The sequence below is a fragment of the Pristiophorus japonicus genome, unplaced genomic scaffold (genome assembly GCF_044704955.1).
Source record: "Pristiophorus japonicus isolate sPriJap1 unplaced genomic scaffold, sPriJap1.hap1 HAP1_SCAFFOLD_308, whole genome shotgun sequence".
Classification (NCBI taxonomy): domain Eukaryota; kingdom Metazoa; phylum Chordata; class Chondrichthyes; family Pristiophoridae; genus Pristiophorus; species Pristiophorus japonicus.
Window position 1 is genome coordinate 401,796 of NW_027252868.1, and position 26,391 is coordinate 428,186.

At 47.9% G+C, this 26,391-nt stretch overlaps 1 protein-coding gene across 2 annotated transcripts; it reads right to left on the reverse strand.

The window, feature by feature from the left end:
- Nucleotides 1-1,707: 1,707 nt before the first annotated feature.
- On the reverse strand, nt 1,708-26,391 carry LOC139249369 (zinc finger protein 664-like). Of its 2 annotated transcripts, none has more exons than XM_070872370.1 (4): nt 26,251-26,391; nt 23,572-24,421; nt 11,746-11,926; nt 1,708-3,051 (listed from the first exon to the last, which is right to left on the reverse strand). In XM_070872370.1, exon 4 carries the CDS (start codon nt 2,287-2,289, stop codon nt 1,942-1,944), a length of 348 nt encoding a protein of 115 aa, XP_070728471.1. In that variant the 5' UTR covers nt 2,290-3,051; nt 11,746-11,926; nt 23,572-24,421; nt 26,251-26,391; the 3' UTR covers nt 1,708-1,941. The 2 variants fall into 2 exon arrangements, with proteins under 2 accessions (XP_070728471.1, XP_070728470.1); XM_070872369.1 differs by having other exon boundaries at nt 23,880-24,421; nt 26,251-26,389.

Genomic DNA, 26,391 nt, shown 5'->3' on the forward strand with positions numbered 1-26,391 from the left:
ACCTTCCTTGCACTGCTCTTCCTGTTGGTCTTCCATTCCCTATCTGGCTGTGGACCCTTTACCTGCGGTAAGACGAACTCACTAAACATGCTATTCACGTCATTCTCAGCATTGTGGATGCTCCAGAGTGAATCCACCTTCAGCTCCAATTCCGCAACGCGGTCCGTCAGGAGCTGGAGGCAGACACACTTCCCGCACACGTAGTCGTCAGGGACACCGGAGGCCTCCCCGATTTCCCATAGTACAGGAGGAGAATAGCACGTGTCCGAGCTCTCCTGCCATGACTTAACCCTTAGATTAACTTAAATTGACAACAATGCTAAAGGTTACTGACTGATATAGAAGAGAAAAAAGTAAAAGTACTTACCAATCACCAGCCAACCTTGGCTGTGACGTCACCTTTCCATTTCTTTCCGCTTCTTTTTTGCCTTCCCCCTGTAGCTGCACAAGCCACGCCTCTCCTCGCACCTCCTTGACGCTGCTCCCGGTCTCACTGGCCTTTTGTAGGCCTCTCCGATCCCCGGAACTCCCGCCTCTCCACACACCTCCTCAATGCTGCTCCCGGTCTCACTGGCCTTTTGTAGGCCTCTCCGATCCCCGGAACTCCCGCCTCTCCACACACCTCCTCAATGCTGCTCCCGGTCTCACTGGCCTTTTGTAGGCCTCTCCGATCCCCGGAACTCCCGCCTCTCCACGCACCTCCCGGTCTCACTGGCCTTTTGTAGGCCTCTCCGATCCCCAGAACTCCCGCTTCTCCACGCACCTCCTCAGGTAAATGAGGAAAAACTATTTCCACCAGTCGGTGAGTCAGTAACTTGAGGGCATCAAATTCAAATCATCACCAAAAGGCTCAGACCCAGGGAGGAACTATTGAACACACTGTACAACAATGTTCGGGCCATTCACTGTCCCGGCCACTCACTGGCCCTCCGGATCTGTGTCCAGGGGAGGAACTGATGGATTTCTCATATCTTTGGGTAAATTTTGTTCTCATCGAGGTGATAGATGTCACTGCCATGGAATAGTGTATTCTGAGCACCAAGTGTCAGCCTGAAACACTCTCCAGTCAGGTACAGCACGGTTTACAGAGTAAAGCTCCCTCTACACTGTCCCATCAAACAATCCCAGGGCAGGTACAGCACAGGGTTAGATACAGAGTAAAGCTCCCTCTACACTGTCCCATCAAACACTCCCAGGGCAGGTACAGCACAGGGTTAGATACAGAGTAAAGCTCCCTTCTACACTGTCCCATCAAACACTCCCAGGGCAGGTACAGCACAGGGTTAGATACAGAGTAAAGCTCCCTCTACACTGTCCCATCAAACACTCCCAGGGCAGGTACAGCACAGGATTGCTGCACTGTCAATGTTGCCATCTTTCAGATGAGTCATTCAACCGAGGCCCCATCAGCTCTCAACCAATATCACTCAAACAGATTATCTGCCCATTGCTGTTCATGACAGCTTGCTGTGTGCAGATCATCTGCTGCATTTCCTATACTACAACAGTGAATGCACTTCAAATGTACTTTGATGTTGTTGTACTTCATTGGCTGTAAAGCACTTTGGGACATCCTGAGATCATGTGAGGTGCTACATAAAGACAGGTCATTGTTAAATGAAGGAGGAAAGTTCCAAAAAAGGAACAGTTGGTAACAGAACAATTATTCTCCTCTTATATTGGAGAAATCAAGGAATGGACACAGTGTTGGAACCAAAGCTGATTTATTTGTCAGATATCCAGAAAATTAAACTCCAGCCCAGTTACAGGGGAAACACAGCCCAACTGTCAGAATGAACACGGTTCAGTCCCAATGTGATTCACAGCAGAATACAAACCCTGCAGTCACTTGTGAAGGCGCTGGTGTCTCAGCAGGTCGGATGATGTAGTGAATCCCTTCCCGCATTCAGAGCAGGTGAACGGCCTGTCCCCGGTGTGAACTCACTGGTGTGTCAGCAGGTTGGATGAATCACTGAATCCCTTCCCACACACGGAGCAGGTGAACAGCCTCTCCCCTGTGTGAACTCGCTGGTGTGTCAGCAGGGTGGATGAATCACTGAATCCCTTCCCACACACGGAGCAGGTGAACAGCCTCTCCCCGGTGTGAACTCGCTGGTGTGTCAGCAGGGTGGATGAATCACTGAATCCCTTCCCACACACGGAGCAGGTGAACGGCCTCTCCCCAGTGTGGATACGTTGATGCATCATCAAACTATTTCTGATTTTAAAGCTCTTCTCACAGTCAGAACATTTAAAAGGCGTCTTATTGGTGTGAACAAGGAGGTGCATAGTGAGCTGGGATAACACAGAGAATCCCTTCCCACACACGGAACAGGTGAACGGTCTCTCCTCGGTGTGAACTCGCTGGTGTATCAGCAGCTCAGTTTTGGTTTTAAAGCTCTTCTCACAGTCAGAACATTTAAAAGCCAGTTTATCAGTGTGAACAAGTTTATGGCGCCAAAGGGGCCCGGAACTTTTATAGCATTTCCCGCAGTCCAAACATTTAAAAGATCTTTCCCCAGTGTGAACTCGCTGATGTGTCTTCAGGTGGGATGAATTAATGAATCCCTTCCCACAATCAGAGCAGGTGAATGGCCTCTCTCCAGTGTGACTGCGTCAATGAATTTCCAGCTCAGACGGGTAACTGAATCCCTTCCCACAGTCCCCACATTCCCATGGTTTCTCCATTGTGTGGACGTCCTTGTGTCTCTCCAGGTTGAACGATCAGTTGAAGCCTCACCCACACACAGAACACGTGTACGGTTTCTCCCCGCTGTGAATGATGCGACCTTTTTTTTGAGGCTGTGTAACTGGTTAAAGCTCTTTCCACAGTCAGTGCACTGGAACACTCTCACTCGGGTGTGTGTGTCTCGGTGCTTTTCCAGTCACGCTGATGTTTGAAATCTATTTCCACAGACAGAACAGACAAACATTTCTCCTTCCACTTTCAAAGGCTGATGATATACGGTCCTGATGCATCGAATGACTGTCAGATTTTGACGTGATGTTTGGTTCCAATTCCCCGTCTGTAAATCCTCCCCTTCTAACACCCTGTAAAAGGAGTTTACAAAACTCACTACTGTAAGGGCAGGATAGAAATTCAGAACAGACAATTCTAGTTTCTATGGAACATTCTTTCCTCTCTTGTTCCCCCAAAGCTGTAAATACCCATCCCACACACTCTCCCTCCTCCCGGAGCTGAAACCCAAATCCATCGCACCATCTCCATAATTTCTTTCTTCTCACTGTTTTTTTCCTCCACTGAAGGTACTGACTCTGGCTGGGTTCAGTTCCACACTCACTGGCTCCCCTCCCTCCCCTCCCCTGAAGGTGCTGACTCTGGCTGGGTTCACGTCGACACTGTATTCTATGGGTATTCTGAACACCTAGTGTGTGCCTGAAGCACGTTCTGGTCAGGTACAGAGCAAAGCTCCCTCTACACTGTCCCATCAAACATACCCAGACCAGGTACAGCACGGGGTTAGATACAGAGTAAAGCTCCCTCTACACTGTCCCATCAAACACACCCAGACCAGGTACAGCACGGGGTTAGATACAGAGTAAAGCTCCCTCTACACTGTCCCATCAAACATACCCAGACCAGGTACAGCACGGGGTTAGATACAGAGTAAAGCTCCCTCTACACTGTCCCATCAAACACACCCAGACCAGGTACAGCACGGGGTTAGATACAGAGTAAAGCTCCCTCTACACTGTCCCATCAAACATACCCAGACCAGGTACAGCACGGGGTTAGATACAGAGTAAAGCTCCCTCTACACTGTCCCATCAAACACACCCAGACCAGGTACAGCACGGGGTTAGATACAGAGTAAAGCTCCCTCTACACTGTCCCATCAAACATACCCAGACCAGGTCGAGCACAGATTATATACAGAGTAAAGCTCCCTCTATACTGTCCCATCAAACATGTAAAAAGTGAGTTTGAAGTCAGAGGAAACAAGCAGGAAAAAAGGGTAAAAAAATAAATTGAAAAGCTCTTTGTCTAAATGCACGTAGCATTTGTAACAAAATAGATTAGTTGACGGCACAAATAGATCTGATAGCCATTACAGAGACATGGTTGCAAGGTGACCAGGACTTGGAACAAAATATTCAGGGGTATTTGACAATTCAGAAGGACAGACAGAAAGGAAAAGGAGTTCTGGTTGCACTGTTAATAAAGGATGGGATCAGTGCGTTAGTGAGAAACGATATAGGATCAGGGGATCGAGAGGTTGAATCAGTTTGGGTGGTGATAAGGAATAATAAAGGGAAAAAGTCACTGGTGGACGTAGTCTATAGGCCCCTAACAGTAGCTACACGATTGTACGGAGTATAAATCAAGAAATAATGGAGACTTGTAAAAAAGGAACGGCAATAATCATGGGTGATTTTAACCTTCATATGTTTTGGTCTCTGTATTTAAAGAAGGATACACTTGCATTGGAGGCTGTTCAGAGAAGGTTCACAAGGTTGATTCCGGAGATTAGGGGGTTGACTTATGAGGATAAGTTGAGTAGGTTGGGCCTCTACTCATTGGAATTCAGAAGAATGAGAGGAGATCTTATTGAAACTTATAAGATAATGAGGGGGCTCGACAAGGTAGATGCAGAGAGGATATTTCCATTCATAGGGGAAACTAAAACTAGGGGATATAGTCTTAGAATAAGGGGCCGCCCATTTAAAACTGAGATGAGGAGAAATTTCTTCTCTCAGAGGGTTGTAAATCCATGGAGTTCTCTGCCCCAGGGAGCTGTGGCAGCTAGGTCATTGAATATATTAAAGGCGGAGATAGACAGATTTTTGAGCGATAAGGGAACAAAGGGTTATGGGGAGCGGGCAGGGAAGTGGAGCTGAGTCCATGATCAGATCAGCCATGATATTGAATGGCGGAGCAGGCTCAAGGGACCAAATGGCCGACTCCTGCTCCTATTTCTTATGTTCTGAAACACTTCCAGGGCAGACACAGCCCAGTTAGATACAGAGTAAAGCTCCCTCTACACTGCCCCATCAAACACTAAACCCAGCCCATAATGAGCAGGGCTCAGGAAGGTTGGTTGCTCGGTACTGCAGTGATGTCATAAAGCAGGGCCATTCAACCCAGCTGGTCCTCTCCTTGTCCCTTTAAAGGTGGAGAGCTGGGACATCCTGTCTCAACACACATCCCCCTGTTCATACTGAGAATCCCCAGGGAAGGCCCAAGGCCCAGAGTGTGGAACACAACCAAGGGGGAAAGAGGAGGAGAGAAGGGGAGGTAAATCAAGGAGTCGGGACTGAGGGCCACCAAGCTTCAGTTTTAGAGCCTGTAGACTTCAGATGGGGAAGAGTGAGTTCTGTAGTTTCAGGATCCAGGGAGAGAGCAAGGCACAAGGCACATTGCACAAATTCCTACTATTTTATCCTTCTCTCCTCTCCTCCCCTGAAGGTGCTGACTCTGGCTGGGTTCAGTTCCACACTCACTGGTTCCTCTCCCTCTCCTCCCCTGAAGGTGCAGACTCTGGCTGGGTTCAGTTCCACACTCACTGGTTCAGTTCTACACTCACTGGTTCCCCTCCCCTGAAGGTGCTGACTCTGGCTGGGTTCAGTTCTCCACTCACTGGTTCCCCTCCCCTGAAGGTGCTGACTCTGGCTAGGTTCAGTTCTCCACTCACTGGTTCCCCTCCCCTGAAGGTGCTGACTCTGTCTGGGTTCAGTTCTACACTCACTGGTTCCCCTCCCCTGAAGGTGTTGACTCTGGCTGGGTTCAGTTGTAAACTCACCAATTTCTCTCCAATATGTGACCAATGTGCCCAATCTCCATGTATGAACCTCGACAGTGAGTGTTGACAGGCTATTCCACTGTCCTCACCCGAGGCCTCGCATGTGCATTTTCCAGCAGGGTCACTGGACCCTCCTCCCAATGGCTCAGTGGGTAAAGGCAACGCCCAGTGTGACTGAGTCATAGGAACAGGAGGGACCCAGGTTTAATCCTGTCTGCATATCCTCCCCCTCTAATCCCCTGTAAAAGCTGTTTACAAAAATCATCACTGTAAATAGGAACATAGGAACAGGAAAAGGCCATTCAGCCCCTTGAGCCTGTCCCACCATTCAATGAGATTGTGGCTGATCAGTATTTTAACTCCGTCTACCTGCCTTGGTTACATCGCCATTAATACACTTGCCTAAGGACAATCTATCAATCTCAGTTTTGGAATTTTCAATTGGTCCCCAGCCTCCGTTTTATGGGGAACAGAGTTCCAGATTTTCATTAGACTTTAAGAGCATAAGAAATAGGAGCAGGAGTGGGTTAAACAGCCCCTTGAGCCTGCTGTGCCATTCAATAAGATCAAGGCTGATCTCCTACCTCAGCTCCACTTTCCCACACTATCCCCATATGCCTTGATTTCTTTAGTGTCCAAACATCTATCGATCTCAGCCCTGAATACACTCAACGACTGAGCATCCACAGCTCTTTGGGGCAGAGAATTCTAAAGATTCACAACCCTTTGAGTGAAGACATTTCTCCTCATCTCAGTCCTAAATGGCCGTCCGTTATCCTGAGACTATGACCCCTAGTTCCAGACTCTCCAACAAAGAGAAACAGCCAATCAGCATTTGTGTGAGGAAGTGCTTCCTGACCTCACCCTGAACGGCCTGGCTCTGATTTTAAGGTTGTGACCCCTTGTTGTGGGCTCCTCCACCAGAGGAAATTGTTTCTCTCCATCCACCCTATCAACTCCTTTAATCTTAAACACCTCAATTAGATCACCCTTTAATCTTCTATATTTCTCATCATTTACAACCGTCATCACTTTAAGTACAGGGTCATAGAACCACAGAAGTTTACAGAATTGAATGAAGCCATTCCAGCCCATCGTGTCCATGCCGGCCGACAAAGAACTATCAAGCCATATCCCACTTTTCAGCTCTTGGTCCATGGCCTTGTAGGTCACGGCACTTCAAATGCATATCCGAGTTCGTTTTAAATGCAACAATGGTTTCTGCCTCTACCACCCTTTCAGGCAGTGGGTTCCAGACCCCCACCACCCTCTAAACCTCCTCCCACTTTAAACCTACGTCCCCTGGTTGTTGACCCTCTGCTAAGGGGAATAGGTCCTTCCTATCCACTCCAACTAGGCCCCTCATAATTTTATACACCTCAATTAGGTCTCCCCTCAGCCTCCTCTGTTCCAAAGAAAACAACCCCAGCCTATCCAATCTTTCCTCATCGCTAAAATTCTCCAGTCCAGGCAACATCCTCATAAATCTCCTCTGTACCCTCTCCAGTGCAATCACATCTTTCCTGTAATGTGACGACCAGAACTGCATGCAGTACTCTAGCTGTGGCCTAACCAGTGTTTTATACAGTTCAAGCATAACCTTCCTGCTCTTGTATTCTATGCCTCGGCTAATAAAGGCAAGTATTCCATATGCCTTCTTAACCACCTTATTTACCTGTCCACCTACCTTCAGGGATTTGTGGACCTGCACTCCAAGGTCCCTTTGTTCCTCTACACTTCTCAGTGTCCTACCATTTAATGTGTATTCCCTTGCCTGTTCGCCCTCCCCAAATGCATTGCCTCACTCTTCTCCAGATTGAATTCCATTTGCCACTGTTCAGCCCACCTGATCAGTTCATTCATATCTTCCTGCAGCCGACAGCTTTCTTCTTCATTATCAACCACACAGCCGATTTTAGTATCATCTGCAAAATTCTTAATCATACCCCCTACATTTAAGTCTAAATTGTTGATATATACCACAAAAAGCAAGGGACCTAGTGCTGAGCCCTGCGGAACCCTACTGGATATAGCCTTCCCGTCACAAAAACACCCATTGACCATTACCCTTTGCTTCCGGCCTCTGAGCCAATTTTGGATCCAACTTGCCACTTTGCCCTGGATCCCATGAGCTTTTACTTTCATGACCAGTCTGCAATGTGGGACCTTATCAAATGCCTTGCTAAAATCCATATGCACTACAGCAAACGCACTACCCTCATCAACCCTCTGTTACTTCCTCAAAAAATTCAATGAAGTTAGTCAGACCCGATCTTCCCTGAACAAATCCAGGCTGGCTGTTCTTTCTTAATCCGTGTTTTTCTAAATGAAGATATATCCTGTCCCTTAATGCTGGGGTATATAGAGACCCAGCTAAGAGAGCCCTATACAGCCAGCCAGCGCCTCACAGCCAATCTGGCGTGCCTTGAAGACCCTGAGATGCTGAATACCCACAGCGCTTGGTCTGCCCTCCAGGTCTCTATAACCAGTGGCTGTGAGTGACCCTCAACCAGGAAACATCAGGACTGGTTTGATGAAAATGATCAGGAGATCGAAGAACTAATAGATCGCAAGCGCAAAGCATTTCTGAGCCTCAAGCAACAATCCAACTTGGGAGCTGCAAAACAACATTACAGATGACTCAAGGCAGAGGCCCAACAAAAAACCCGGGCCCTAAAGAACAGGTGGTGGATGGAGAAAGCACAGGAGATACAACAACTGGCCGATAGTCATGGTATGCGAGGATTCTACGGCAATCAAGGCCACCTACGGTCCAAACTCCCAGGGCCCTACCCCACTCCTGGCCAAGAACGGGGAAACACTCATCAAGGACACCGAGGCTGTCAGGGCCCGATGGAAGGAGCACTTTGAAGATCTCCTCAATCAAGACTCTGCCTTTGACTCGAGTGTTCTCGACTCCATCCCGCAGCATCTCAGTGAAACTCCAACGTTGCACAAGGTAGGCAAAGCCATAAAACAGCTCAAGAACAACAAGGCTACGGGTGCGGATGGAATCCCTGCTGAGGCGCTAAAGTATGGCGGAGAGGCACTGTTGGCACGGATACATGACCTCATTTCTCTCATCTGGAGGGAGAGCATGCTGGGAGATCAGAGATGCAGTGATTGTGACCATTTTTTTTAAAAAGGGGACGAATCCGACTGCGGCAACTACAGGGGAATCTCCCTGCTATCAGCCACTGGGAAAGTTGTTGCTAGAGTTCTCCTCAATCGTCTTCTCCCTGTGGTCGAGGAGCACCTCCCGGAATGACAATGTGGATTTCGTCCCCTACGGGGCACAGCGGACATGATCTTTGCAGCGTGACACCTGCAGAAAAAATGCAGGGAGCAGCGGCAGCTCTTATACATGGCCTTTTGTGATCTTAGAAAGGCCTTTGACACTGTCAACCATGAGGGTCTATGGAGCGTCCTCCTCCGTTTCGGATGCCCCCAAAAGTTTGTCAATATCCTTCGCCTGCTTCACGATGACATGCAGGCCGTGATCCTTATCAACTGATCCATTACAGACCCAATTCACGTCCGGGGTCAAACAGGGCTGCGTTATCGCTCCAACACTCTTCTCAATCTTCCTCGTTGACCTGCTCCACCTCACAATCAACAAGCTCCCCGCTGGAGTGGAACTAAACTACAGAACCAGTGGGAAGCTGTTTAACCTACGCCACCTCCAGGCCAGGTCCAAGATCACCCCAACCTCTGTCATGGAGCTGCTATATGTGGACGATGCCTGCGTCTGGGCACATTCTGAAGCTGAACTCCAGGATATAGTCAATGTATTCACTGAGGCATATGAAAGCATGGGCCTTACACTTAACATCTGTAAGACAAAGGTCCTCCACCAGCCTGTCCCCGCCACACAGCACTGCCCTCCAATCATCAAGATTCATGGCACGGCCCTCGACAATGTGGACCATTTCCTATATCTCGGGAGCCTCTCATCAACAAAGGCAGACATTGATGCGGAGATTCAACATCACCTCCAGTGCGCCAGTGCAGCCTTCGGCCATCTGAGGAAAAGAGTGTTTGAAGACCAGGCCCTCAAATCTACCACCAAGCTCATTGCCTACAGGGCTGTAGTAATACCCGCCCTCCTGTATGGGTCTAAGGCATGGACGATGTATAGAAGGCACCTCAAGTCGCTGGAGCTATATCACCAATGATGTCTCCGCTAAATCCTGCAAATCCCCTGGGAGGGCAGGCGCACCAACATCAGTGTCCTCATCCAGGCTAACATCCCCAATATTGAAGCACTGACTACACTCGATCAACTTCGCTGGGCAGGCCACATAGTTCGCATGCCAGATATGAGACTCCCGAAGCAAATGCTTTATGCGGTGCTCCTTCATGGTAAACGAGCCAAAGGTGGGCAGCGGAAATGTTGTAAGGACACCCTCAAAGCCTCCCTGGTAAAGTGTGACATCACCACTGACACCTGGGAGACCCTGGCCGAAGACCGCCCAAGGTGGAGAAAGTGTATCCGGGAGGGCGTTGAGCTCAAAGAGTGAAGAGGTTAGGCACAGGCAGCGGAAGGAGCGCGCGGCACACCAGCCCCACCCACCCCTTCCCTCGACGAATGTCTGTCCCACCTGTAACAGGATCTGTGGCTCTCGTATCGGACTGTTCAGCCATCAAAGAACTCACTTTGGGAATGGAAGCAAGTCTTCCTCGATTCCGAGGGACTGCCTATGAGGATGATTCCTGGTCGATCTTTGTCCTTTTCCATAACTACCCTAAATCCAATTGAATTATGATCACTACCACCAAAATGCTCTCCCACTGATATCCCTTCCACCTACCCAGCTTCATTCCCTAAAACAAAGTCCAGAACCACCCCCTCTCTTGTTGGACTTGTTACATACTGGCTAAAAAGTTCTCCTGAATGCATTTTAGAAATTCCGCATCCTCTATACCATTCACACTAATTCTATCCCAGTTAATATTCGGGCAGTTGAAATCCCCGCCTATTACTGCCCTATTGTTTTGCACCTGTCAGAAATGTGCCTATATATTTGCTCTTCTGGCTCCCTCTGACTGTTTGGGGGTCTATAATACATCCCCAGCAGTGTGACTGCCCCTTTTTTGTTCTTCAGTTCTCCCATGTGGCCTCAGTTGATGATCCTTCTGACATATCATCCCTCCTCACAGCTGTAATTGTTTCTTTAATCAATACTGCGACCACCCCCCTCCATTTTTATCCCCGTCTCTATCCCGTCTGAAAACCCTGTAACCAGGAATGTTGAGCTGCCATACTTGCCCTTTCAGCCATGTCTCAGTAATAGTTATATTATACTCCCTCGTGTCTATCTGTGCTCTCAGCTCATCTGCCTTATTCCCATGACTCCTTGCATTGAAGTATATACCATTAAGCACTGCCAAACTGCCTTGTCGTCTATTTTATAGCCCTTGTTTCCTCTGTATTCCAAATTCACTTTATACTTTTTTGATTTCCAATTTCAGCTTTGCATCTCTCCGTTCTGAATCCATTCTCAGGTTCCCATCCTCCTGCCAAATAATTTAAACCCTCCTCAACCACACTACCAAACCCCACCATGAGGATACTGGTTCCGGCTATGTTGCCAAACACCTTAAATCCGTGTCCTCTGGTTACCGGCCCTTCTGACACTGAAAATTGGTTCTCCTTATCAAGAGGGTTTGTGGGCTGGAGGAGGTTACAGAGATAGGGAGAGGCGAGGCCTTGCAGGGATTTGAAGAAGAGGAGGAGTATTTTAAAGGCTGAAGCCACCAGCCATCTCCCCCAGTGCAGAATGTGACTCACTATTAACAGGAAGGATTTTTGTTTAAGTACTAAAGATGCATAATGAGAGATCAATCTCTGTCCCTTTAACTAACAGTGACATGAGGGAAATGAATGACGTGTAAACACCTGGTCCACTTGGCACTGAAGTGACTGAATCTTGATTTAACTTTTAAAAGATAAATTGTTTAACAGAGGTTTACACAGACTCACCTGACAGGCCGACTCAGGATCCACCCCTCAAGCCCCGCGATTGGTTGCAGAACACGCTGCTCCCTGGGCCCTCCCACCTCTGAGCTCTCTTCCTGTTGGTTCCCAGGGCAATCAATCACCACCCGCCAACATTCTGCTGCCAGTTGAAGTTGAGGGGCTCAGAGGAAGAAATGAAATGAGGCTGTGAATCGGAGTTAAGAAATAAAATTAGAGAAGCATGATTACATTTATAAACAAAACTATTTAAAGTCAAATCAAATGAATTGTTGCAATTAATATATTCCTTTTGGGCCAAGTGGGAAACAAGTGATGTGTGGGCTGTGCAGAGTGTCTGTGCCCGGTTACACAGCATGTCCCTGGCTCTCCGCTCCAAGTGCACGTTTCAGCTCACATCCAACTGACTGGATAAACCTCGCCGTCTAAACCCCATCACACAAATATCAGCATTTGATGTTTCGTTATGCTAAACCTTTATAAAACACTGGTTCAGCCTCAGCTGGAGCATTGTGTTCAATTGTGGGCACCACACTTTCAGAAGGATGTCTACGCCTTAGAGAGGGTGCAGAAGAGATTTATTAGAATGGTACCAAGGATGAGGGATTTCAGTTATGTGGAGATACTAGAGAAGCTGCGGTTATTCTCCTTGGGGCAGTAAAGGTTAAGAGGAGATTTGATAGAGTGTTCAAAATCATGAACAGTTTTAATAGACTAAATAAGGAGAAACACTTTCCTGTGGCAGAAGGGTCAGTAATCTGAGGACACAGAGTTCAGATAATTGGCAAAAGGAGCAGAGGCGATATGAGGAAACATTGTATAAGCAGCGAGTTGTTGCAATCTGGAATGCATAGTCCATTAGACACTACCAGGGCAGGTACAACAAGGGTTGGATACAGAGCTAAGCTCTCTCTACACTCTCCCATCAGACACTTCCAGGGCAGGTACAGCATGGGATAGATACATAGAAACATACAAATGTAGAAAATAGGTGCAGGAGTAGGAAATTTGGTCCTTCAAGCCTGCACCACCATTCAATAAGATCATGGCTGATCATTCACCTCAGTATCCCTTTCCTGCTTTCTCTCCATACACCTTGATCCCTTTAACTGTAAGAGCCATATCTAACTCCCTCTTGAATATATCCAATGAACTGGCATCAACAACTCTCTGCGGTAGGGAATTCCACAGGTTAACAACTCTCTGAGTGAAGAAGTTTCTCCTCATCTCAGTCCTAAATGGCCTACCCCTTATCCTCAGACGATGTCCCCTGGTTCTGGACTTCCCCAACATTGGGAACATTCTTCCTGCATCTAACCTGTCCAGTCCCATCAGAATTTTATATGTTTCTATGAGATCCCCTCTCATCCTTCTAAACTCCAGTGAATAAAGGCCCAGTCGATCCAGTCTCTCCTCATATGTCAGTCCAGCCATCCCGGGAATCAGTCTGGTGAACCTTCGCTGCACTCCCTCAATAGCAAGAACATCCTTCCTCAGATTAGCAGACCAAAACTGAAAACAATATTCCAGGTGAGGCCTCACCAAGGCCCTGTACAACTGCAGTAAGAGCTCCCTGCTCATATTCTCAAAATCCTGAGCTATGAAGACCAACATACCATTTGCCTTCTTCACCACCTGCTGTACCTGTATGCCCAACTTTCAATGACTGATGTACCATGACACCCAGGTCTCGTTGCACCTCCCCTTTTCCTAATTTACCACCATTCAGATATTATTCTGCCTTCATCTTTTTGCCCCCAATCTACATTATACTGCATCTGCCATGCATTTGGCCATTCACCTAACCTGTCCAAGTCACCCTGCAGCCTCTTAGCGTCCTCCTCACAGCTCACACCGCCACCCAGTTTCGTGTTATCTGCAAATTTGGAGATATTACACTCAATTCCTTCATCCAAATCATTAATGAATATTGTAAATAGCTGGAGTATTTGTCTGCTGTATGGCTCAGAGACATGGACCATCTACAGTAGACACCTCAAATCACTGGAGAAATACCACCAACGATGTCTCTGCAAGATCCTACAAATCCCCTGGGAGGACAGGTGCATTAGTGTCCTCGACCAGGCCAACATCTCCAGCATTGAAGCACTGACCACACTTGATCAGCTCCACTGGGCAGGCCACACTGTCCGCATGCCAGACATGACCCTCCCAAAGCAAGCGCTCTACTCGGAACTCCTTCATGGCAAACGAGCCAAAGGTGGGCAGAGGAAACGTTACAGGTACACCCTCAAAGCCTCCCTGATAAAGTCCAACATCCCCACCGACACCTGGGAGTCCCTGGCCAAAGACCACCCTAAGTTGAGGAAGTGCATTCGGGAGGGCGCTGAACGCCTCGAGTCTCATCGCCGAGAGGATGCAGAAATCAAGCGCAGGCAGCGGAAAGAATGTGTGGCAAACCTGTCCCTACCTCCCTTACCCTCAACGACTGTCTGTCCCACCTGTGGCAGGGACTGTGGCTCTTGTATTGGACTGTTCAGCCACCTAAGGACTCATTCTAAGACCGGAAGCCAGTCGTCCTCGATTCCGAGGGACTGCCTATGATGATGATTAGCATGGATAGAGAATTGGCTAACTAACAGAAAACAGAGAGTCGGGATAAATGGTTCATTCTCGGGTTGGCAATCAGTAACTATTGGGGTGCTGCAGGGATCAGTGCTGGGACCCCAACTATTTACAATCTATATTCATGACTTGGAAGAAGGGACCGAGCGTAACATAGCCAAGTTTGCTGACGATACAAAGATGGGAGGAAAAGCAATGTGCGAGGAGGACACAAAAAGCCTGCAAAAGGACATAGACAGGCTAAGTGAGTGGGCAAAAATGTGGCAGATGGAGTATAATGTTAGAAAGTGTGAGGTTATGCACTTTGGCAGAAAAAAAAATCAAAGAGCAAGTTATTATTTAAATGGAGAAAAATTGCAACGTGCTGCAGTACAGTGGTACCTGGGGGTACTTGTGCATGAAACACAAAAGGTTAGTATGCAGGTACAGCAAGTGATCAGGAAGGCCAATGGAATCTTGGGCTTTATTGCAAAGGGGATGGAGTATAAAAGCAGGGAAGTCTTGCTACAGTTGTACAGGGCATTGGTGAGGCCACACCAAGAATCCTGCGTACAGTTTTGGTTTCCATGTTTACGAAAGGATATATTTGCTTTGGAGGCAGTTCAGAGAAGGTTCACTCGGTCGATTCCAGAGATGAGGGGGTTGACTTATGAGGAAAGGTTGAGTAGGTTGGGCCTCTACTCGTTGGAATTCAGATGAATGAGAGGTGATCTTATCGAAACGTATAAGATTATGAGGGGGCTTGACAAGGTGGATGCAGAGAGATAGGGGAGACTAGAACTAGGGGGCATAATCTTAGAATAAGGGTCCACCCATTTAAAACTGAGATGAGGAGGAATTTCTTCTCGGTGGTTGTAAATCTGTGGAATTCGCTGCCTCAGAGAGCTGTGGAAGATGGGACATTGAATAAATTTAAGACAGAAATAGACAGTTATTAACTGATGAGGGAATAAAGGGTTATATGGAGTGCAGGGAATTGGACCCGAGTCCATGATCGGATCAGCCATGATCGTGTTGGGTGGCGGAGCAGGCTCGAGAAGCAGTATGGCCTGCTGCTGCTCCTATTTCTTATATTCGTTTGTGCTTATGTTCTACACTCACTAATTAGACACTCCCAGGGCAGGTACAGCACGGGGTTAGATAGAGAAAATCTCACTCTATACCTTCCCATCAATCACTCCCAGGGCAGGTACAGCACGGGTTAGATAGAGAAAATCTCCCTCTATACCTTCCCATCAATCACTCCCAGGGCAGGTACAGCACGGGTTAGATATCGAGGAAAGCTCTCTCTACACTGTCCCATCAAACATTCCCATGTTGATATAGCTAGAGCCAGATAAACAGTAAAGCTCCCTCTACACTGTACCATCATACACTCCTAGGGCAGGTACAGCAAGGGTAAGATAGAGAGTAAAGCTCCATCTGCACTGTTCCTTCAGGGAAGGAGGGGGAGGGGAACCAGTGAGTGTAGACCTGAACCCAGACAGAATTGGTGGTGAAAACTGGGAGTCGAGGAGAAACAGTCTAGAAATGTGTGTTGATTTGGATTTCAGCACAGCAGGAGGGACAATGTGTGGGACAGGGATTTACAGGTTTGGAAGAGCAAGAGTGGAAAGAATGTTCCATGGAAACTAGATGTGTCTATTCTGAATTTCTGTCTTGTACTGACAGTGATGAGTTTTGTTATCTCCTTTTACAGCGTATTAGAAGGGGAGATTTTCAGACAGGAAACACAAACCAAACATCATGTCAAGATCTGACGGAGTCAATTGATTCATCAGGACCTGAATATCATCGGCCTCTGAAAGTGGAAGGAGAAATGTTTGCCTGTTCTGTCTGTGGGAAAAGATATCAAACATCAGTGTGACTGGAAAGGCACAGAGACACACACACCCTAGTGAGAGTGTTCCAGTGCACTGCCTGTGGAAAGTGCTTTATCCAGTTACACAGCCTGAAAAATCATCGCACCATTCACAACTGATTGTCCAACCATGGAGAGTCACGAGGATACCCGCACCATGGAAATGTGGGGACTGTGGGAAGGTATTCAGAAAACCGTGAGAGCTGGAAATTCATCGACGCAGTCACAGTGGGGAGAGGCCGTTCATCTGCCCCGTGTGGGGGAAGGGATTCACTGGGTCTTCCCAACTTGTAACTCACCAGAGAGTTCACACTGGGGAGAGACCGTTCACCTGCTCGGAGTGTGGGAAGGGATTCACTCGGTAATCCGACCTGCTGACACACCAGCGAGTTCACAAGTGACTGCAGAGGTTGGAATCTGTTGTTATTGCTGCTGGAGAGGCGTGAGTCCGGGGTCGGAGGCCTATAAAAGGCCACGAGAGGCGTCGGGAGTTCGTTGGAGAGGTGCGAGTCCGGGGTCGGAGGCCTATAAAAGGCCACGAGAGGCGTCGGGAGTTCGTTGGAGAGGCGTGAGTCCGGGGTCGGAGGCCTATAAAAGGCCACGAGAGGCGTCGGGAGTTCGTTGGAGAGGCGTGAATCCGGGGTCGGAGGCCTATAAAAGGCCACGAGAGGCGTCGGGAGTTCGTTGGAGAGGTGCGAGTCCGGGGTCGGAGGCCTATAAAAGGCCACGAGAGGCGTCGGGAGTTCGTTGGAGAGGCGTGAGTCCGGGGTCGGAGGCCTATAAAAGGCCGCGAGAGGCGTCGGGAGTTCGTTGGAGAGGCGTGAGTCCGGGGTCGGAGGCCTATAAAAGGCCGCGAGAGGCGTCGGGAGTTCGTTGGAGAGGCGTGAGTCCGGGGTCGGAGGCCTATAAAAGGCCGCGAGAGGCGTCGGGAGTTCGTTGGAGAGGCGTGAGTCCGGGGTCGGAGGCCTATAAAAGGCCGCGAGAGGCGTCGGGAGTTCGTTGGAGAGGCGTGAGTCCGGGGTCGGAGGCCTATAAAAGGCCGCGACAGGCGTCGGGAGTTCGTTGGAGAGGCGTGAGTCCGGGGTCGGAGGCCTATAAAAGGCCGCGACAGGCGTCGGGAGTTCGTTGGAGAGGCGTGAGTCCGGGGTCGGAGGCCTATAAAAGGCCACGAGAGGCGTCGGGAGTTCGTTGGAGAGGCGCGAATCCGGGGTCGGAGGCCTATAAAAGGCCACGAGAGGCGTCGGGAGTTCATTGGAGAGGTGCGAGTCCGGGGTCGGAGGCCTATAAAAGGCCACGAGAGGCGTCGGGAGTTCGTTGGAGAGGCGTGAGTCCGGGGTCGGAGGCCTATAAAAGGCCACGAGAGGCGTCGGGAGTTCGTTGGAGAGGTGCGAGTCCGGGGTCGGAGGCCTATAAAAGGCCGCGAGAGGCGTCGGGAGTTCGTTGGAGAGGCGTGCTTGTGCAGCTACAAGGAGAAGGCAAAAAAGTAGAAAGAAACAGAAAGGTGACGTCACAGCCTAGGGGGTATGTGATTGGCTGGTGATTGGTGAGTAGTTTTTCTTTTTCTTTTTATATTAGTCAGTAACTTTTAACATTGTTGTTGCCAATTTAAGTGTATCTAAGGGTTAAGTCATGGCAGGAGAGCTCGGTCGGGTGTTATGCTCCTCCTGTACCATGTGGGAACTCAGGGACACTTCCGGTGTCCCTGACGACTACGTGTGCGGGAAGTGTATCCGCCTCGAGCTCCTGACGGTCCGCGTTGCGGAATTGGAGCTGAGGGTGGATTCACTCTGGAGCATCCACAATGCTGAGAATGACGTGAGTATCACATGTAGCGAGTTGGTCTTACCGCAGGAGAAGGGTCCACAGCCAGATAGGGAATGGAAGACCAGCAGGAAGAGTAGTGCAAGGAAGGTAGTGCAGGGGTTCCCTGTGGTCATCCCCCTGCAAAACAGATACACCGCTTTGAGTACTGTTGGGGGGGATGACTCATCAGGGGAGGGCAGCAGCAGCCAAGTTCATGGCACCGTGGCTGGCTCTGCTGCACAGGAGGGCAGGAAAAAGAGTGGGAGCGCGATAGTGATAGGGGATTCAATGGTGAGGGGAATAGATAGGCGTTTCTGCGGCCGCAACCGAGACTCCAGGATGGTATGTTGCCTCCCTGGTGCAAGGGTCAAGGATGTCTCGGAGTGGGTGCAGGACATTCTGAAATGTCGTGGTGCACATTGGTACCAACGACATAGGTAAAAAAAGGGATGAGGTCCTACGAAACGAATTTAAGGAGCTAGGAGCTAAATTAAAAAGTAGGACCTCCAAAGTAGTAATCTCGGGATTGCTACCATTGCCACGTGCTAGTCAGAGTAGGAATTGCAGGATAGCGCAGATGAATACGTGGCTTGAGCAGTGGTGCAGCAGGGAGGGATTCAAATTCCTGGGGCATTGGAACCGGTTCTGGGGGAGGTGGGACCAGTACAAACCGGACGGTCTGCACCTGGGCAGGACCGGAACCAATGTTCTAGGGGGAGTGTTTGCTAGTGCTGTTGGGGAGGAGTTAAACTAATATGGCAGGGGGATGGGAACCAATGCAGGGAGACAGAGGGAGACAAAAAGGAGGCAAAAGCAAAAGACAGAAAGGAGATGAGGAAAAGTGGAGGGCAGAGAAACCTAAGGCAAAGAACAAAAAGGGCCACTGTACAGCAAAATTCTAAAAGGACAGAGGGTGTTAAAAAAACAAGCCTGAAGGCTTTGTGTCTTAATGCAAGGAGTATCCACAATAAGGTGGATGAATTAACTGTGCAAATAGACGTTAACAAATATGATGTGATTGGGATTACGGAGACGTGGCTCCAGGATGATCAGGGCTGGGAACTCAACATCCAGGGGTATTCAACATTCAGGAAGGATAGAATAAAAAGAAAAGGAGGTGGGGTAGCATTGCTGGTTAAAGAGGAGATTAATGCAATAGTTAGGAAAGACATTAGCTTGGATGATGTGGAATCTATATGGGTAAAGCTGCAGAACACCAAAGGGCAAAAAACGTTAGTGGGAGTTGTGTACAGACCTCCAAACAGTAGTAGTGATGTTGGGGAGGGCATCAAACAGGAAATTAGGGGTGCATGCAATAAAGGTGTAGCAGTTATAATGGGTGACTTTAATATGCACATAGATTGGGCTAGCCAAACTGGAAGCAATACGGGGGAGGAGGATTTCCTGGAGTGCATAAGGGATGGTTTTCTAGACCAATATGTCGAGGAACCAACTAGGGGGAGAGGCCATCTTAGACTGGGTGTTGTGTAATGAGAGAGGATTAATTAGCAATCTCATTGTGCAAAGCCCCTTGGGGAAGAGTGACCATAATATGGTGGAATTCTGCATTAGGATGGAGAATGAAACAGTTAATTCAGAGACCATGGTCCAGAACTTAAAGAAGGGTAACTTTGAAGGTATGAGGCGTGAATTGGCTAGGATAGATTGGCGAATGATACTTAGGGGGTTGACTGTGGATGGGCAATGGCAGACATTTAGAGACCGCATGGATGAATTACAACAATTGTACATTCCTATCTGGCGTAAAAATAAAAAAGGGAAGATGGCTCAACCGTGGCTATCTAGGGAAATCAGGGATAGTATTAAAGCCAAGGAAGTGGCATACAAATTGGCCAGAAATAGCAGCGAACCCGGGGACTGGGAGAAATTTAGAACTCAGCAGAGGAGGACAAAGGGTTTGATTAGGGCAGGGAAAATGGAGTACGAGAAGAAGCTTGCAGGGAACATTAAGGCGGATTGCAAAAGTTTCTATAGGTATGTAAAGAGAAAAAGGTTAGTAAAGACAAACGTAGGTCCCCTGCAGTCAGAATCAGGGGAAGTCATAACGGGGAACAAAGAAATGGCAGACCAATTGAACAAGTACTTTGGTTCGGTATTCACTAAGGAGGACACAAACAACCTTCCGGATATAAAAGAGGTCAGAGGGTCTAGTAAGGAGGAGGAACTGAGGGAAATCTTTATTAGTCGGGAAATTGTGTTCGGGAAATTGTGTTGGGGAAATTGAAGGCCGATAAATCCCCAGGGCCTGATGGACTGCATCCCAGAGTACTTAAGCAGGTGGCCTTGGAAATAGCGGATGCATTGACAGTCATTTTCCAACATTACATTGACTCTGGATCAGTTCCTATCGAGTGGAGGGTAGCCAATGTAACCCCACTTTCTAAAAAAGGAGGGAGAGAGAAAACAGGAAATTATAGACCGGTCAGCCTGACCTCAGTAGTGGGTAAAATGATGGAATCAATTATTAAGGATGTCATAGCAGCGCATTTGGAAAATGGTGACATGATAGGTCCAAGTCAGCATGGATTTGTGAAAGGGAAATCATGCTTGACAAATCTTCTGGAATTTTTTGAGGATGTTTCCAGTAAACTGGACAAAGGAGAACCAGTTGATGTGGTATATTTGGACTTTCAGAAGGCTTTCGACAAGGTCCCACACAAGAGATTAATGTGCAAAGTTAAAGCACATGGGATTGGGGGTAGTGTGCTGACGTGGCTTGAGAAGTGTTTGGCAGACAGGAAGCAAAGAGTTGGAGTAAATGGGTACTTTTCAGAATGGCAGGCAGTGACTAGTGGGGTACCGCAAGGTTCTGTGCTGGGGCCCCAGCTGTTTACATTGTACATTAATGATTTAGACGAGGGGATTAAATGCAGCATCTCCAAATTTGCGGATGACACTAAGTTGGGTGGCAGTGTGAGCTGCGAGGAGGATGCTATTAGGCTGCAGAGTGACTTGGATAGGTTAGGTGAGTGGGCAAATGCATGGCAGATGAAGTATAATGTGGATAAATGTGAGGTTATCCACTTTGGTTGTAAAAACAGAGAGACAGACTATTATCTGAATGGTGACAGATTAGGAAAAGGGAAGGTGCAACGAGACCTGGGTGTCATGGTACATCAAGGTTGGCATGCAGGTACAGCAGGCGGTTAAGAAAGCAAATGGCATGTTGGCCTTCATCGCGAGGGGATTTGAGTACAGGGGCAGGGAGGTGTTACTACAGTTGTACAGGGCCTTGGGTGAGGCCACACCTGGAGTATTGTGTTTTGGTCTCCTAACTTGAGGAAGGACATTCTTGCTATTGAGGGAGTGCAGCGAAGATTCACCAGGCTGATTCCCGGGATGGTGGGACTGACCTATCAAGAAAGACTGGATCAACTGGGCTTGTATTCACTGGAGTCCAGAAGAATGAGAGGGGACCTCATAGAAACGTTTAAAATTCTGACAGGTTTAGACAGGTTAGATGCAGGAAGAATGTTCCCAATGTTGGGGAAGTCCAGAACCAGGGGTCACAGTCTGAGGATAAGGGGTAAGCCATTTAGTACTGAGATGAGGAGAAACTTCTTCACCCAGAGAGTGTTGAACCTGTGGAATTCTCTACCACAGAAAGTAGTTGAGGCCAATTCACTAAATATATTCAAAAGGGAGTTAGATGAAGTCCTTACTACTCGGGGGATCAAGGGGTATGGCGAGAAAGCAGGAAGGGGGTACTGAAGTTTCATGTTCAGCCATGAACTCATTGAATGGCGGTGCAGGCTAGAAGGGCTGAATGGCCTGCTCCTGCACCTATTTTCTATGTTTCTATGTTTCTATGTTAATCACATCCCGACTGAACCACGTTCATTCTGACAGTTGGGGTTTGTTTCTGCTGATGTTAATAACCCTGCAACTAGGCTGGACTTTAATATTCTGGATATATTGCTGATTGTGTTCTTGGGGCTGCAGTAACCATTTAAGAAACGCTGTATATTGTCTTTCCCCTTAATTCAGCGACTCTTAACAGAAAGTTAGTTTGCAATAAAATTATGAACTTTTACTTTAATCCTAAGTTGATCTTTGATACAAAATCTACAATAGTATGAAAGTTTCCACTGAAGAACATCTCCAATTAGAAAGAGCTTGCTAACAATTCTTACTGACTTGCACATTACACACAGTGGCCCCTCCATTATCCACAAGAAGGGGAATGGGAATTGGTGGGGAATCAGTGTCCTTAAATGTTGCCCCCCCCGTCTGGTGTAGCAATCTCCTCGGCACAGGAATAGAGACAAGTCAGACCAAAAGTGTGCACAGTACTCCAGCTGTGGTCTTACCAACGCCCTGTACAGGTGTAGCAGGGCTTCCCTACTTTTATACTCCATCCCCCTTGCAATAAAGGCCAGCATTCCATTTGCCTTCCTGATTGTTTGCTGTACTTGCATGCTAACTTTTTGCGTTTCATGTATAAGAATGCCCAGATCTCTTTGTATTACAGCATTTTGTAATCGTCCTCATTTAAATAATAATTTTTTAAATTTTTCCTACCAAAGGGGATAACCTGACATTTTACCACATTATATGTCCATCTGCCAGATTTTTGCCCACTCACTGAGCCTATCCAAATCCCTTTGTAGATTCTTCGCGCCCTCCTCACAACTTGCTTTCCGCCTATCTTTGTATCAGCAGCAAATTTGGCTGCATTACACTAAGTCCCTTCATCCAAGTCATTAATATAAATTATAAATAGTTGAAGCCCCTGCACTGATCCCTGCAGCACACCACTAGTTACAGTTTGCCAACCTGAAAATGACCCATTTATCCTAACTCTCTGTTTTCTGTTAGTTAACCAATCCTCTATCCATGCTAATATATTACCCCCAACCCCGTGAGCTCTTAGCTTGTGCAGTAACCTTTTGTGTGGCACCTTATCGAATGCTTTCTGGAAATCCAAATGTATGACAACGGATTCTCCTTTATCCACTCTGCTCGTTACATCCTCAAACAACTCCAGCAACTTTGTCAAACATGATTTCCCTTTCATAAAACCATGCTGACTCTGCTTGACTGCAATATGATTTTCTAAATGTCCTGCTACTACTTCCTTAATGATGGGCTCCAGTATTTTCCCAATGACATGGTAGGCTAACTGGTCTATAGTTTCCTGCTTTCTGTCCCCGTCTCTTGAATAGGAATGTAACACTTGCGGTTTTCCAGTCCGCTGGGACCTCTCCAGAATTCAGGGAATTTTGGTAGATTACAACCAATGCATCCACTATCTCTGCAGCCACTTCTTTTAAGACTCTAGGATGCATGCCATCAGGTCTAGGGGACTTGTCCACCTTTAGTCCCATTTGTTTGCTACTTTATCTCTAGTGATAGTGACTGTTTTAAGTCCCCCCCCCACCGCCACAATAGCTCCTTGATTATCAACCATTGAGATGTTTTTAGTGTCCTCTAACGTGAAGACCAATACAAAATATTTGTTCAAAATCTCTGCCATTTCCGTGTTTCCCAATATTAATTCTCCAGTCTCATCCTCTAAAGGACCAATGTTTACTTTAGCTACTCGGTTCCTTTTTATATACCTGTCAAAACTCTTACTGATATTTCTTGCTAGTTTGCTCTCAACTGCTATCTTCCCTGTCATCATTTTTTTTAGTTGTCCTTTGCTGGTTTCTCACAATTTCCCAATCCTCTGCCGTGCCACTGTCCTTCACAATATTGTTTGCCTTTTTTTCAATTTGATACCATCCTTTACTTCCTTAGTTAGCCAGGGATGGTTCAGCCTTCTCTAAGCATCTTTATTTCTCACGAATAAATCTTTGCTGAGAGTTATGAAATATCTCCTTAAATGTTTGCCACTGCGTTTCTACAGTCTTAGCCTTTAACATACTTTCCCAGTACACGTGGTGTCAGTGACGCTGGTGTGCCGACAGGGTGGATGAGCGAGTGAATCCCTTCCCACACTCTGAGCAGAACGACCTCTCCCTGGTGTGACTGTAGTGATGAGTTTCCAACAGGGATGAGTAATTGAACCCCTTCCCACAATCCCCACATTTCCACGGTTTCTCCATGGTGCGGGGTGTCCGTGTGTCTCTCCAGGTTGGATGATCAGTTGAAGCCTGGTCCCCACAGAACATGTGTACGGTTTCTCCCCAGGGTGAATGGTGCGATGTTTTTTCAGGCTGTGTAACTGGTTAAAGCTCTTTCCACAGTCAGTGCACTGGAACAATCTCACTCGGGTGTGTGTGTCTCGGTGCTTTTCCAGTCACACTGATATTTGAAATATTTTCCCACAGGCAGAACAGGCAAACATTTCTCCTTCCACTTTCAAAGGCCGATGATATTCAGGTCCTGATGAATCGAGTGACTCCGTCAGATCTTGATGTGGTTTGGTTTGAGTTTCCCGTCTGTAAATCCTCCCCTTCTAATGCCCTGTAAAAGAGTTTACAAAAGTCATCACTAAGTCCAGGGCAGAAAATCAAAACAGACAATTCCAGCTTCCATGGAATATTCTTTCCTCTCTTGTTCCCACAAACATGTGATCCAATCGAATTAAAAGGCGGCAAAATAAGCAACAAAAGCAAAGGGCACCTTCCCAACTAAACCAGAATGTTGCTCCCAGTGTGTATGAGACACTCCATACCCTGGGGTGCCACCGGTCACCAAGGCATCAAAGAACCAGTGCACACCGCATGTTCCCTCTCCAGGGCCATCCGGGCACTGTCAAGACAAAAGACCACAAGAATTAGGCGCAGGAATAGGCCATACGGCCCCTCGGGCCTGCTCCGCCATTTAATATGATCATGGCTGAACGTCAACCTCAGCTCCACTTTCTTGCCTGATCTCCATATCCCTTGATTCCCCCAGAGTCCAACAATCTATATATCTCAGTCTTGAATATACTCAACACCCACAGCCCTTTGGGGTGGAGAATTCCAAAGATTTACAACCCTCTGAGTGAAGAAATTCCTCCTCATCTCAGTCTTATATGGTCGACCCCCTTATTCTGAGACTGTGGGCCCTATTACTAGACTCTCCAGTCGGGGGTAGCAACCTCTTAGCATCTACCCTGTCAGTCCCCCTCAGAATTTTACATGTTTCAATGAGATCCCCTCTTATCCTACTAAACTCCGGAGAGTATAGGCCCATACTGCACAATCCCTCCTCATAGGACAATCCCCCCATCCCAGGAATCAATCTGGTGAACATTCATTGCACTCTCTCGGAGGCAAGGATATCCTTCCTCAGATAAGGAGACCAAAACTGTGCACAGTCCTGCAGGTGTGGTTTCACCAAGGCCTTGTACAATTGTAGCAAGACTTCCTTACTCTTGTACTCCAACCACTTGGCAATAAAGACCAACATGCCTTCCTGATCGCTTGCCGTACCTGCATGCCAGTGCTCTGTGTTTCCTGTACGAGGACACCTAAATCTCTCTGAACACCAACATTTATTAGTTTTTCATCATTTAAAAAATATTCTGTTTTTCTGTTCTTCCTACCAAAGTGAACAACCTCACATTTCCCCACATTATACTCCATCGGCTACCTTATTGCCCACTCATTTAACCTGTTCATAATCCCTTTGCAGGCTCTTTGCATCCTCCTCACAGTGTACCTTCCCACCTGGCTTTGTATCGTCAGCAAACTTGGATACATTGTACTCGATCCCTTCATCCAAGTCTTTAATATAGATTGTAAATAGCTGAGGCCAAAGCAAAGCTAAGATCAAAGCTGACCGATCCTTGCAGTACCCCACTAGTTACAGCCTGCCAACCGGAACATGTCCCGTGTATCCCGACTCTCTGTCCGTTAACCAATCCTCTATCCGTGCTAATATATTACCCCCAACTCCGTGAGCTCTCAATGAGCATTTTATGTGGCACATCAAATGCGTTTTGGAAATCCTGCAACATTACAGCCACTGGTTCCCCTTCATCCACCCTGCTGCTGACATCCTCAAAAAGCTTAATAAATGTATTAAAGACGATTTCCCTCCCACAAGACCATGTTGAGTGCAGACTGAGAGCCTGATTTTCTCAGTGCCCTGTTACACTTGTGTAGTAATGGATTGCAGCATTTCCCCCCAGGACTGATGTCAGACTAACTGGCCCCGAGTTGCCCGTTTTCTCTCTCCCTCCTTCCCTGACCGTGGAGGAGAGGCAGGCAGCCAGAGTGAGCCAGCCCCTGGGCCTGTCACCGCGGGGTGGGGGGACAAAGCCGGGCTCAGCCTGTGGGCTGTGATAGGGGCCTGAGGCCTACCCCGGGTGTTTAGAAAGCCTCCCCGCCGGTTCCGGGGCTCCCCTGCGCCGCCGCCGCCGCCGCCGCTTCCTCCTCCTCCCCGCTCCGGAACCTTCTCTCCGCCTCCGGCCGTTGGGCGGCGCGCGCACTCGAGGGCGCACG